The sequence below is a fragment of the Carassius auratus genome, chromosome 39, assembly GCF_003368295.1.
Source record: "Carassius auratus strain Wakin chromosome 39, ASM336829v1, whole genome shotgun sequence".
Lineage (NCBI taxonomy): Eukaryota > Metazoa > Chordata > Actinopteri > Cypriniformes > Cyprinidae > Carassius > Carassius auratus.
Genome location: NC_039281.1, coordinates 2,499,247 through 2,513,686, shown reverse-complemented (window position 1 = coordinate 2,513,686; position 14,440 = coordinate 2,499,247). Strand labels below are relative to the sequence as shown.

Sequence of the window (14,440 nt, the reverse complement as noted above, 5' to 3'; positions counted from 1 at the left end):
GATGAAAACAAATAAGTCCCACATCTGATTATCGCACACCAAGTTGTAGCCTGGAGGCAAATTAAGTTTATTCAGGAAAACGACCTTTTCTAATCTATTTCTCATGACGTACAGCTTTGAAAACAGTGCTCCCAGAAGGCAAATGGAAGGAACCAGGAGGGATGGGAAATTGCAGTCATCGTACTTAGGGGTCTCTCAGCGTCCACTTACCCACAGTCATTATTGCAAACCTGCACATGGTCTACCAAGAAATAACAATGAACACAAGTGCAGATGAAGTACTGAGCTTACTCAGGGTAATTCAGTTCATTTTGGGAGCAAGCAGATTGCTCTGTATATATACTTACACTGTGTGTTGGTTTGTTTCGTTTTTTTTTTTTTTTTTTTACATGCAGGGTTCCTTTAGACTTCTTGTTTGCGTATGAGACATTACTTAATTCGCATGATGCATACACATTTAGTACAACAGCACTGCAGTCACAGTTTACTATTTAGGACACCGAAAACTGTTGAAAATATCCTCAGAATTAGAGCGTTTAATATAAGAGATTAGAAGCCAGGATCTGTGTTGCTTCTTTGGAACGATGAGTCAGAACATCCATTACTTCAGTAAACACTTTTGTCTTTTCTGCCTCTCTCTATCTCTTATTTTCTCTTTGAAAGCTGAAGATGTGATACCTGCTATAAAATACGATGTGTGGGCGTTTCAGTTTCTATAGTTCATGATTTCGACAATTTTGCAGACTGGGATTTTTGCTAATACCCATTTAAAGTACAGGCTGTTCCCTTAATTGACTGTGGCATGATTAAAAAAAATGAAAACAACATGGCATGGCAACAGCTCATGATGAAGGACACAAGAGTTTTAATCAAAAGCTACTCATGTTGTTTACCCAATAATAAGTTGATTCAGGTTACTTGTCCATTATTTGGCCATGAACTGGAAGTTGCTGCTTATTAAAAATTATACACATTAAAAATTCTATGTACTTTACCTGGCACAGTCTTGGGGAAAATAAACTTAACACTGTCTGAAAATACAGTATGAAATAAAATCAGGTTTAAATAAATTTCAAACTATTTGATTACAATGGGAAAGTGTGTGTCACTGAGTAACCGTCATCATTAGACAAAGATGAAGAAGATTGATGTTTGGATAGTGACTCTAATGTCACAATTTTCTAAAGACATCTCCAATTCTAGGTAGCAATGACTCGACAAATAGAGACAAGAAATCAAATGCTGAAAAAGTGTGACAGGCTGTTTTGATAATGCTGCTCAGTTAAGCCCCAAAGCCATTTTACATTTTAATGTGTTTAGATTGAAATGAGAGACAGAGCCAACACAGATAAACACAGATGTGGGGAATGAATCTCTAATTTAAGGAGCAGATTTAAAGAGGTAGCATTAATTGATACATTTGAATTTTTTTTGAAAAAAAGCTAGAATGCAACTGTTCGAAAAATATGACCACCTAGCTTCATCGTGATCATCACTGCGATCATCCTAATCACTATTGTATGCTTGCTGTTGGTCAGAAAGTAACGTATTTAGGCGGTGTTTAGCGTTTGGGAGGTTTTTGTGTGGGCGAGAACGCTGATTAAAGCTGAATGCTTCTCCACTGCTGTTTGTAACTGCGCGGTGGGAGGCAAAATGTCTCAAAATGTCAACTTCAAAATTCCCAGGGAATCTGACACCCACTGCGTCCTGTAATCCAGGTTATTACCAGCCTTCACTCCCCCATATGTGAATCATTTTCTCTTTTGGCATCAGTACAAATGGGTGGATTTGAATACAAAGCAGAATAAAATATTTCAGTGCAGAAGGGTAGGGAGGACGGTCAAATCATAAAGATGATACATCACTACTGCGTGCAATGTAAATTCTGCTACAATATGACACTTTACCTGTAGCATTTTTAGATCAAGTTGGCATTAAAAATGCAGAGAAGGTTTCAGAAATAACAGATATAGCCATGATAATCTCATGGCATGTATTATTGGTAATTTCTAAATCATGGCTGCCTACACTTACAAGCCATACCCAAATATCAGCAGCTTCAAAGTTGGTGGGAAATTGGAGAGTACAAGTCTGGAAGTGAAGTTATGTTTACAAGGCATCGGACTAATCACTGAATTTGACAAAGCATGTCTATTATATGTGGTCTCTGTCATTAAGAAGCATGGCTTTTCTTATCACTGCTATGCTGATGATACCCAGCTCTACTTCTTATTCCAACCAGATGACCCGATGGTAGCTGCTCACATTTCAGCCTGTCTGAATGACATTTCTAGTTGGATGAATGACCATCACCTTCAGCTCAACCTTACGAAGACAGAACTCCTGGTTATTCCAGCTAACCCATTGTTTCATCACAACTTCTCTATACAGCTGGGTTCATCAACCATAACTCCTTCCAGGACAGCCAGAAACCTCGGAAACAAAGACATTTGTGTTGGATAGTTTTTTATTCCTACAGGTGTTTGTAGACCCGAATAAGGTAAATTAACTATTAGTATGATCTAATAGGGAATATCTCGCAAATGATGCATACAGTAGCAGGTTTGACCTGCTTTAATGCATCCATTCTTGGATTTGGTGGCTTAGATGGTTTCACTAAAGATGATTTAATTGCACACAACAATGAACCTGCTATCTGAAACCCGAAGTACATCTGTACCACTTCACCAGCACTCATCACGCTCTAGGGTAAATATATCGGCCACACTTTTTGAAATCATGCTTTGTCAGGAAAACGCATACAGAATCGCATCCAACAGCTTTCAAGGACGAATCGAGGTGAGGCCAAGCAAACGGAGGCTAAATCAGTCAATCATACCGTACCGTAAAACTAAATGCATTGCACCACAGCCTACACATGTAACCTTTCGTGCATGTCCCATTTAAATGCGACAAGACATTTGCATTCCAAAGCAATGTGCTTTAAATAAGCTCATACCCTTGCGCTGGGATGGCACAAACGTATAATGGGAATATGTAGCAGGACACATTAAGACAGCCACAGTCGTTAAAACAGATCGCTCAGAACATGGGACGCTTCATATGGGAGCTCTCCATGTGATTCAGTGAGTGCCTTTATTAGCGGCAGCTGCAGTTCCCCTCACAGACACTCACACTGCCTTTCTAAGCACGAGAAACAAGGACGTCCTTCTTTTGCCTGGAAACCAGAGATGTTAGGAACGAGCAGTTAAAGCCTCGCTGTATCATCGCTGCACAACTTTCATTTTCTCAGGAGTTAATCAGCCTCTCGAGACATTTGAAATCGCCGTTCAGGTAATTATGACCTTTATGTGAGTGGAACGCGAACGTTTGGCTTTTTCTCTATTTGGGATGGAGCGGGAGCTGTCCGCCTGCAATGGTGCTGAAATCAGCCTCAATGAACGAGGAAGTGATTTTGTCTTCCGCACGTATCGGGAACGGTAGTAAATATTAAAGCGGTTCATTTTAACGCATTTTATAGGCGTAAGGAGACACTAAGAGCAAGGCATCGTACGAGATTTACCCGGAATCATTCATCAGCCAACGTTTCCGTACATTCGGACCATAAGCGTGTGGGTTTGATTCGGACGGATGAGGGAAAGTTTACACACAGATTAAGAGATCCAGTCATGCCTTGTTCTGTAATATCATCTATTCCAACAATGCAAAACGATCATAACAATACGCTTTTTTCACAAAAATGTTATTATATATACAGGTTGCATTCAATATTGCCATTGCCCTCGAGAAGAACAAACGCTCCTTGTAGATTTACTTCAAATGTACACGATGTATGCTTGTCCCAGAGCATGCCATTAAAGCTATTTTTCCTAGTGAAGGTTAAGTTACTTGCAGGCACCGATAAGCCACTAATGGTAGCCCGTGGTAATTTTACAACTCTGCACTTTTTGTGAACTGTATGCGAGGTATATTGACCTTTAATGTCCTTCATATGTCGCATCTTGTGAACTGATCGGCTGGATAGTACTGCATATGCCATGCAGTCACTATTGTTTAGTCTTTATTAATGTTTTGTCGTATAACCTAAATACGCCTTCATCTGTGATGCCGATGTTTTTGATCCAGTCAAACACATTATTTCATATTACAAACTATTTACGATCTATTTAGTCTATTAGTCAGGAAATAGCACCTTTCGGGGAAAAAATCTGCTCACATCCACTTCTTTTTTTTCTTCCTTTTTTTCTTTTTCTTTTATAAAGGGAATAGTTGTTTATAGAAAATATATATTTTTTTGCTTTTAAGTAATTGTCTGTTTCACATTGTAGATCTGGCAACAAGGGACTACTTGAAAAGCTTAACCTGAATGTAATATTTCGTTGAAGAAGGCAGGAATAAAAAGCCATCATCATGAATTTTGTTATGAAGCAAGCGTTGGGAGGTAAGTTTCAGACTGCCCCGTTTCTCCAAACATCACACACATACACACACACACACACACACACACACAGAGAGAGAGAGAGAGAGAGAGAGAATAGACTGAGAGCAGAAAACATTCATGCAGTAAGCTTGCACAGCATTACCATTATGTTCAGAGTGCCTATGTATTACCTTTCTCTTGGCTTATATGTCATGCACTGCTCTTTATTTGCATACACATGGAAAGTGAACCAAGACCTGCCTTTTTGTTGTCTTCTTCTTCTTCTTCTTTTTTTTTTTGCTTTTTTTTTTTTTTTTTTGCTTTGTAGTAGTGTTTTACTATTTATCTTAGTCTTGCGTAGCTTATCTTCTAAGCCAAACCGTGAGGTCTAAGATTATATTGTGATTAGAAAGCACTTGATCTCTTGGTATGGTATTTGGTCACAAACAGAGGTCGTGAGTCTTTGTGCATTTCAAAATCTGCCGCAGCAAAACTGTTGTTTTCATGACAAGGGGGTTTGTTTTCTAGTTGGAAGCCAATTCAGATGTTTTTCTCTATTTATCTCTATTCTCTATCATTTTTTTAATGATCTTTTTGTTCATTATTATTATTTCCATTTTAATTATTTTTGCAAGACCTATATTACATCCAGACACACCAGAATTACTGACAATTGACAATGTGTTCTGCTGTGCCTAATCAAAATAATAACAATTTCATAAATATTGGTATTAAATGTCCAAACAGAATGGCATCTTAATGTGTTCCATTAATCTCCTTTGTATCCATAATGAGGATTTTATCCGTCTCACACTGTGTGTAATTCTGCCCGTCAAAGCACTTATCCCCATCAAGACTGAGATTGACAGTCCAGTCATGAGGGATGTCACAAGAGCAGGACTGCGGCAGTTGATTAGCAGGGATGCGCTATAAAAAGGGGGCGTAAGACCTTTTTCATTAACCAGCTGCAGGGGAAAGCAGCCCATGAGGGTCCTGCCCTAGCCCACTTGTTCCATCGATAAAGAAAATGAGTGAAATCCACTGAGCTGTACCAAAAGGGATTTCACCCTTGAGAAGAGAATCTGGCCCCCAGCTTCATGTTTACTCCCAACTTTCCTCTCTTGTCCTCTCATGTCCTTTTCAAAGAGTAGCAGTGCATGTCTAAGATAAATTGATCCTGGCTACAGATGTTTTTGGAGTAATTATGTTTTAAAAGATTTAAAGTGGCCTATAACTAGATTTGCATTTCCTGCAGGAATTACCCGTGCTTGCAAGGCAGCAAGAGAATAAGTTTTAGGTTGGCTTATTTTCAGGCTTTGGCTCTGCACAAATGATGATCACTCTCATGGTTGCGTCTTGTTTTCAGCAGGGTGCACACAATAATGGTTGTTATAAATGGTTAAAGCGTTGGTTTTCAACCTGTGGGCCGCGGCCCCCTAGTGGGTGCGACGGTATTTCATGTGGGCCGCAAATTACTATTAAAAGAAATAATAATATTATTAATATATGTAAAAATGTCTAAGCCATAACATAATAACATAATATATATATATATATATATATATATATATATATATATATATATATATATATATATATATATATATATATATATATATATATAAAATTAAATAACAAAAATGAATATTAAACTGTAACTATGTTTCCACTATTCGGTTTTAAGAATAATCCGCCAATTTATCTTAGATATTTTTGCTGCAAATGCTACAGAACAACAAATTCAAACATGCATAAATGACACTGTTGTCTTTATTAGAGCTCCTTTACCGTAGAATTTAAATTTCTCTAATTTCTTGAAGTTCATACAATAAAGCTGATTTGAAACAATTTGTTTTGTTTAAAGCACAATATAAATAAAGGTGACTTGACATGGCTTAAATAGTAGTACATCTTTGGTAACTGTGGTGTCAGTTTTAGAAGTCTATACAATCTTTATGTCATGAAACAAGGAGACTTGGAGATTTCACAAAATGAGAGTCTTTAATAATCCAATAGGGAGACACAGAGCACAAGGAAGACCCGACAAGGAAACAAGCCATTCATAATTAAGTACGCAAATTGATGAGTTAAAGAAAACCAATCCCATTATAACAAATAAATGGAAGAGGTTGTATGCATTCGCTCTAAAGCTTTAATTGCATCATTCAGATGCATCCATAAATGCGTTACTACTGTATACTGGTCCAGATTAAAACTGCTGCAGGTATTTTTTTTTTTATGCTTGCGGTCTCCACCATTGATTGATCCTGTAAATCATAGAACAGGCAATCTCCATTTGCCATCAGCCGTTTTGACAGGCCCCCACACACGGTTCTGACCGACATTAGATAATAAAGCTCAGGCTGAAGTGAAATAATGGGCCTGTCTGGCTCAGTAAGAGATTTAGAGGCAGCGGGTCAACATGTAGTGAGAGAGTTCAGCACTAAAGCTCACGGATGTAAGACTAATCACGGTTATGTGAGAGAAATCTCCTGGGCATCCCAACAGCATCAGCAGGAATGCAACCAGAATGGGAGGCCACCCCTATTCTCACATGCACTCTCACACTTACTCATCTCACTTTCTTGCCGAATTTCACACACATTTGCTCTGTTTTCTTTTGCTCAGTGCTGCACTTCAGCTTGCTTAGTTGGGTGTTAAAAGACACTAAATATTTAGAGATACTGATTGACTGCACTGACACAATTGGATGAGAACAAAACTACAATTGAAATACATTTACCAAATAAATTCCTTGATGCACAACAACAACAACAACAACAAACATGTGACTTTGCCTCACCAGATAATGTGATTGGAACACTGGACCAACCGGCGCACCAGTCTCATTGCACACAATCTCAAAATGTGCTTAAACATTTTTAGGTATAATTACCTCTGAGAACAGTCTCATTCAGTTGTGTTCCTGAAGATCATCTCCCTCCGAACGCATATTTTTTTATTGCATTTCAGAATTTATTTAGAGGAAAAAAGAGGCACAGCCTTCCCCAGTTAGAGAAAATTCTTATTATTAATACTTCAAACATTGCTTTAATTGCAAATGTTTCATGCGATATTCTAATTTTATGCATAAGTAAAATGTTCAGCTTTTGAAGGAAACGTTGCTATTGATGGTGTTATTTATTATTTTTAAGCTGCTTAAAAACAATCTGTATTGTATAAAGTGCTCTATAAATAAAGGTGACTTGACTTGACATACACATAGATTTTTACAGTATTTCCCTGCTATAACCCTGATAACCCTTTTCTCCTCTCTCTGCATCTCTCTGGCTAAAGCAGCTCAGTGGGGTGGAAAGAAAGTCTCGAGTAGAGTTGGTCAGCATTGTTAATAAGCTTGACATGCCTGACTGTGCTTTAATTTTTTAAGTTTGTTTCCAGGTTTAAATTGCTGATTTTTAGTGTTCTTTTAAGGCCTCACTTGTACATCTGATTTTGTTAATTGGGATGCTCACATTTGTGGTAAATTAACACCTATTGTCATTAATATGCAGAAGCTGCTCAGTTGAATCCAATTTTAATAACTGCACTGAAGCGTTCGCACCTGAATCAGATTCACTCTGCACTTCCTGTGGGGTTCTGCCGGCCACTCTGACAAAGGGTCATGCATTAGCGTGGGTCGAGGAAATGCTTAATCTAATCAAATGCCCCTAATCAAAAGCACAATGCAGCTTCAAGTCAATTGAAATGAACTAAATTGAGATCTATTGAATTGATGTCTGTGCAAAACTGTGCTGTAATACCACATCACAGCTGTTACAGGGGTTAATTTGATTCACCTTAATGTCCTAACAAATTAATCATCTGAAAACAAGCTGTTACTTATGTCATGTTTTCCCATTTTAAGCTTCTGTCCTGTGGTGGCAGGGAATATCAAAAAGCTCATCCTTTATTATAAATAGCCAACAAGCTTGGTTGTCAGTTGCAAGAAACTTATTATACTTTGATTAAGAGCATTTAACTGGACCAAAAAAAAAAAAAAAAAAAAAAAATATATATATATATATATATATATATATATATATATATATATATTACTGCTGTCAAAATTAGCGCGTTAACGCATTCGATTAATTTGAAATATTTAACGCGTTAAAAAAAAATAACGCAATTAACGCGGTTGCAGTTTTTTTTTATTTCCAGTTGTGGCCTATGTGTGTTCAACGTGCAAAGAAATATGGATAAGACCAAGGAAGGACTTTTAGACGGAAAGTTTCAGTATAAAACTCTGCCGGATTACTCTTCAGTCTGCCACAAGAAACAGCAACATTATGAACTCAAATATCATTGTTTAAAAAAAAAAAAAAAAACAATGACTGTAACAGTGCGTAAATCAGACCTTTCTGTAACCCTAACGTTAATAAGCTTAAGCGAAAATAACGAAATAATTGTGTAGCGGAGTATTTTTTGTACACAGTGCCGCGAACTGTCAATCACTCCTGTGCGCGTGCATCACTGTCCTCCTCGCAGCTGCAGCAACTTGCGCTCTCTCTCTTCATCAAGCTTTAAAACAAAAAGGGGACAAAAAGAACATATTGTCTTTGTGCATAGGCTATAGATTAATTAGATAAATGAATATCTAAATTTGTGCCTTTCCGTCTACGGTATTTTTTTAGAACTTAGAAAAAAGATGCTGCAGCCAATGAGCAGCCAGCGGGGGCTGCAGGACGACTCAACCTCCGCAGACAGTTTTTAATGTTTATCAGACAATAAATACTCAAGATTTTGCTTTAGTATAACTCACAACGAGTTTCACACACCTTCTTCGGCCACGTTGAGTTGTTGACACTTAACAGTGGGAAAAGCGACACATGCGCTATTCACTTATATAACTTAAGGGTGAATGGGTAATGTAGTTTCTGCTCTGGGTCGGATGAATTAGGAAGCTTGCATTGTGAAGGGCGCTCTGAAAATCGGCAGTGCAGGTAAAAGATTAAAACCTCTATTAAAACAGATGTCCAAGTGAGCGTACCGGTACGCTACAAGCACGTTCTGGGCGCACGGAGAGGTGGCGGTACGCTCAAGAGCTATATTTGGAAGTGGCGGTACTGAGTACTGGTGCGTACCGGCCCACTTAAAGCACTGGCAATGACTATACTTTGGAATTTTTTTGCAGTCCACTTAGAATTCAACATGGAAATCATTTTTGTTTTTTATTGGCATTGATTGTTTTGAAATTCAAATGATACTTACATGCCTGTGTTTTTATTTCTTTAATAAATATGGCTTTCAAGCCAACAGTTAATTTGGAGGATATTGATGGTTTATTGCAGGTATGTTGTAGGTACATGAGAAAATCTGTGTTACAAGTTAAACAAAAATTCCAATAAACAATCATATTTTGAATTTAAATAGTTTTTTTGTCTTGAGTTTACATTAATTATTTACATTTTACATTTACATATCCAAAAAGTTTCAGTCTGTTAATTGCGATTAATCGCGATTAATCGCGATTAATTTAAAAAAATTGTGCGATTAATTAGTTAATTTTTTTTAATCGATTGACAGCACTAATATATATATATATATATAGAGAGAGAGAGAGAGAGAGAGAGAGAGAGAGAGAGAGAGAGAGAGAGAGAGAGAGAGAGATTTTTGTAATGTCAAATGTGTATAACTGCTAATAATAATAAATACATTAATTTAAATATATTTACATTTAAATATATATGCAGTATTTAGAAGTACATCATCATTGGGGTTTTTTAATCCCATAATTTGTAATCTTATAAATGTTAACTTTGTCATGTCAGAAATTTTCTGCACCACCCCACCCCACCCCGGACCCCAGTTCTTGCACTAACATATAGATGACCTAAAAGCTAACAGATATGAACTAAAACCCAAACAGGAAGCCCAGCTCTGTGCAGCACCAGGGCTAATGCCTATTGATATATGTGTTGACCTATAAACGACTGATCACTTGCTTTCAGCCGGCATAATTTTTTACAGTGTAATGAGAAGAACGGTAAATGCAATGTACTGGAATCAATACGCCAGCTGAGATCTTCAGCTGGAATCAGACAAACATTAAATCGATTATATGGCTTTTATAGAGCTCTTAGAGCCAAACTCTTGGACTAATCTGACAGTCAAGTTGTAATTGTAATACAAGCCTCTAAGGTGAGGGAAGGAAATCAGGCAGAGGAAGGGCAATAAAAACTAGAACGAGCAATGAGCTATTTACAAAGCATCCTCAAAGGTTGTAAAGAACTAAATTGTAACCTAAAAACTCCATTCAATGACACAACAACAGTATTAATTATACAATTATAGTGGGTTTTGGATTTCGGTTTCCACCATGACACATGCTGTAAGAAATACTGCAAGCGGAGTGATAAAAACTGTGGAATGGTTGAAGTTTCATTATCACTAGAATACCGCCTGGCTGGAAAAGGCTCTCAGCCAATAAGATTTGAGGACCAGAAAGAACTGTTGTGTGTGTATATATATATATATATATATATATATACATATATATAAATATAAATATTTATACATATGTGTGAGTGTGTGTGTGTATATGTGTATATATATGTGTATATAGCCGTTTCAGTTCCACACAGAGAAAAAAACCTGCCATCATGACACAAACACACACACACACAAATATACATATCCACAATGCATTAATGCATGTATCAGATTAGCATTGTGATCCATTCGTGTGCAAATTTTGCATGTGGACAACTTGTCAACACGTCAGTTCACAATCAGTGTCTTTTAATTGCCAAGTCACATACAGTGACACATTTGCACACACACTCGTATGTGTGCACATTCACATACAGACACAGCACAGATGGGCTCTGTCCCCAGAATGACCACGGGTTAGATATCTGGTCAAGCTGCAGCCATTCATGTGTGTTACAAATGGATGAGTCATGACTATGGAGTGGCCGATGGTCCTACGCGATGCCACGGGGCCCCATAAGGTCTTTGCCAGTTTGACACAGCAAGCACACTTTACTGAAGGAAAAAAGGAAGTGAAATGATCTTCATTAGTAAGCATTTCAAAAACACAGAATCATTCATGAACGAAAACAAATGAGAACGTCACTGAATAATTAATTTAATCAATGTTTTATTAACAAGGTTCAGAAGGAGCACGAACAGATAATCGGAATCAGAATGAACTTTATTGCCAGGTATGTTTACATATACAGGAATTTTTTTTTTTTTGTGACAGAAACTTCGGCAGTGCAACAAAATGACAGCGACAGAACAAAAACACAGATAATAACGTAATAAAAAATAGAACAAGTAAGGAATAACAACATAAACGTAGGAAACGAAGGCTACAATTCACACAGGCTCACCAATATTGGGTAATAAAAGACTGGAAAAACTTTGCCTGGTCTGATGAGTGTCGATTTCTGCTGTAACATTCAGATGGTAGGGTCAGAATTTGGCATAAAGAACATGAAAGCCTGGATCCATCCTGCCTTGTCTCACGGTTCAGGCTGCTGCTGTTGGTGTAATGGTGTGGGGGGTATTTTCTTGGCACACTTTGGGCCCCTTAGTACCAGTTGAGCATCGCTTAAATGCCTCAGCCTACCTGAGTATTGTTGCTGAACATGTCGATCCCTTTATGACTACTGTGTACCCATCATATATATATATATATATATATATATATATATATATATATATATATATATATATATATATATATATATATATATATATATATTATACATACACACACACACACATATACATATACATATACAGCCAACTCACCTCTGTCGTACAAAAGTTTTCCAGCATCCCTACTCCAACCCAACTCCTCACTCTTAAACTATTATCATTCCAGACTAAGGACAGCATGCCAAATATGCTTACTCTTTGCTCAATCTGATTATATGTAAGTGTGAACTCGTGAAACGATTCTTTGAAAAATGCTGTTTCATTTAATAAATAAAAAATAATAAATACTGTAAATAAAAGTAACTTGATGATTATTTTATTTACCTTTTAAAACCAAAATCTACTAGAAAATTCAGCAAATTCCCAGAATTTTGAATGCCCATCAATTCTAAAATTCCATATATCCCAGCATCTAATGAGAAACAACAAATGCTCATCAGTGTAATCAATGAGCTCTCACTTTGTACCGTGCAGTTATTGATTCAGGCAGTTGTCAGTAGATCATTAGAAAAATCATCATCACCATCATAAACTACTACCGTCCTTCACCTCATCCTCTTCCTCACTATCATCATGACACATTTACAGCATTGTTATAAAACATTTCAGCATCTCAACTCAATCTCAATCAGAAGTAAATGAATATTTTATAAGAACCCGCATAAAAAATAGGTAATGCTCTCTTCCCGATGCATACATGGTCATTACTGCCTCTTGCCTGATATAAAAAAAGTTAAATTAAGGAAAAAAGTGATTTAGTACCTACCAATGTGACTCAACGTTGTCCAAATGGCCCCATTAAAACCTGCTAGACATTTAATTTCTTTGATTCATTACAGGCAACTCTCAAAGCTCTCTCTTCAACTGTTACTTTCCTCCTGCAGTTAGCCCAATATTAATCCAGTGTCATGATACCATTGTGAGGTTAATCTTAGTCATAAAACAGCCTGGCCCAGGGAACAATTATCATATTCAGAATCCCAGAGTTCCTCAGGGAAGATTATTATATGTCTGCCGGCATGACAAAAACTTGAAAAAATCCTTGTTTTAAGATTTCTTTTTTTTTTATAGCTACAAGACATCTGACCTAAAATAGGAATTTTTGAGTTTAGAAATAGATCCAGACACAATAAACTCAGGATGTTCCTTGAGAATTGAACAGACTCTAAATAAAATCTCAAACTAATGAGTGAAAGTTAATTACTAACACCCACAATATTTTGTGCAAATTACATAAAGGAACCTCGGCAAGCAAAAAATAGGTTGCCGACGTCAGCTGTTAGATAACCTTGACATGCTACGCTCTGCCGGTTGGGTCTCCGAGATACTATCCGGTATCCCTGCGAGAGAACTCCATCGCTCGCTGGCACAGGGCAGAGGTCTTTTGGCCGATACGCCGCTTGCCCTTGACCGCTGTCCAAAACGGCAGTCGCGGCCCAGCATGAAACTCTGGCAACCTTTCTGTCCCTAGCAGAGTTAATCCTACAGGAGGCCTGAAAAGGTTGTGAGCCGTTCCCTTTCCATGACTGCGGTTGCAGAGGCTTCTTTCTGTCGATTTTTTCTTCAGAGCTCATCAGTTACGACCCACAAGTTGGTGTGGAGCTCTATTAAGCAGGCTGGTGCTTTTTTGTTTAACTACTAGACCATTTGTCAGTGTGTGTGTGTGTGTGTATGTGTGTGCACGCTTAATACTAAGTGTACTTGTGAACGGCAGTGGACATTTGGCTTGTGCCGACAATAACACCAGAGATCACACTCTTTAATGGAAAGTCTTTTTCGGCCTCATTACCATAGAGATGGAGTCAGTCATTTATCAACAGTTCAGAAACCTGCTACAAGTGTGAATGCTCATTAATTTGAATTTAATGGTTGGATCTTCTGTATTTGAACTCTGAAAATCTCTCTCTCTCTCTCTACGATCTGGTCAAGTTGCTTTTGGTTCTTTTAGGGTTCTGTTTGCTTGAGCTAATACAACAGCAATACAGTGCACAGATTTCAATAAATACAGTGGTATATTTGCCTATAGTAGTCAGGTCAGATTGACGGAGTCACTCTTGTGAATGTTGTAATACATTTTCTATGCCTTGAATGACTAAAAGGAGAAGGGCTGAACAAACCAAAGACAAGTATCTACAGTGCAGATTACAGATTATATATCTACAGATTATATATATATATAATCTCAAACTAAACGGTAGTATATACATTATTAGTCATATATGTGTCCTCACATATGTGTCACTATAGATCTTACAGGTAGCTTTTATGATTTGTGTGCCACAAAAAAAATCTTAAATTCTAAAATAATGATTGTGTTCAAACAGGTTTCCCCAAAACTCCTACGTTCTCTTGGCTGAGCCAGAAGCTGCCATGTCAGAAACACATGTTTTG

The 14,440-nt window shown here is 37.4% G+C and overlaps 1 protein-coding gene across 1 annotated transcript in view; it reads left to right on the top strand.

Annotated features, from left to right (window-relative positions):
• Positions 1 to 3,012: 3,012 nt before the first annotated feature.
• LOC113057655 (complexin-1) overlaps positions 3,013 to 14,440 on the top strand; it is a 54,588-nt gene continuing 43,160 nt past the window's right edge. Inside the window, exons 1-2 of the mRNA XM_026225096.1 lie at positions 3,013 to 3,294; positions 4,290 to 4,402. Coding sequence (XP_026080881.1) covers positions 4,372 to 4,402 — 31 coding nt within the window. The 5' untranslated portion in view covers positions 3,013 to 3,294; positions 4,290 to 4,371. The remainder of the gene's footprint in view (positions 3,295 to 4,289; positions 4,403 to 14,440) is intronic.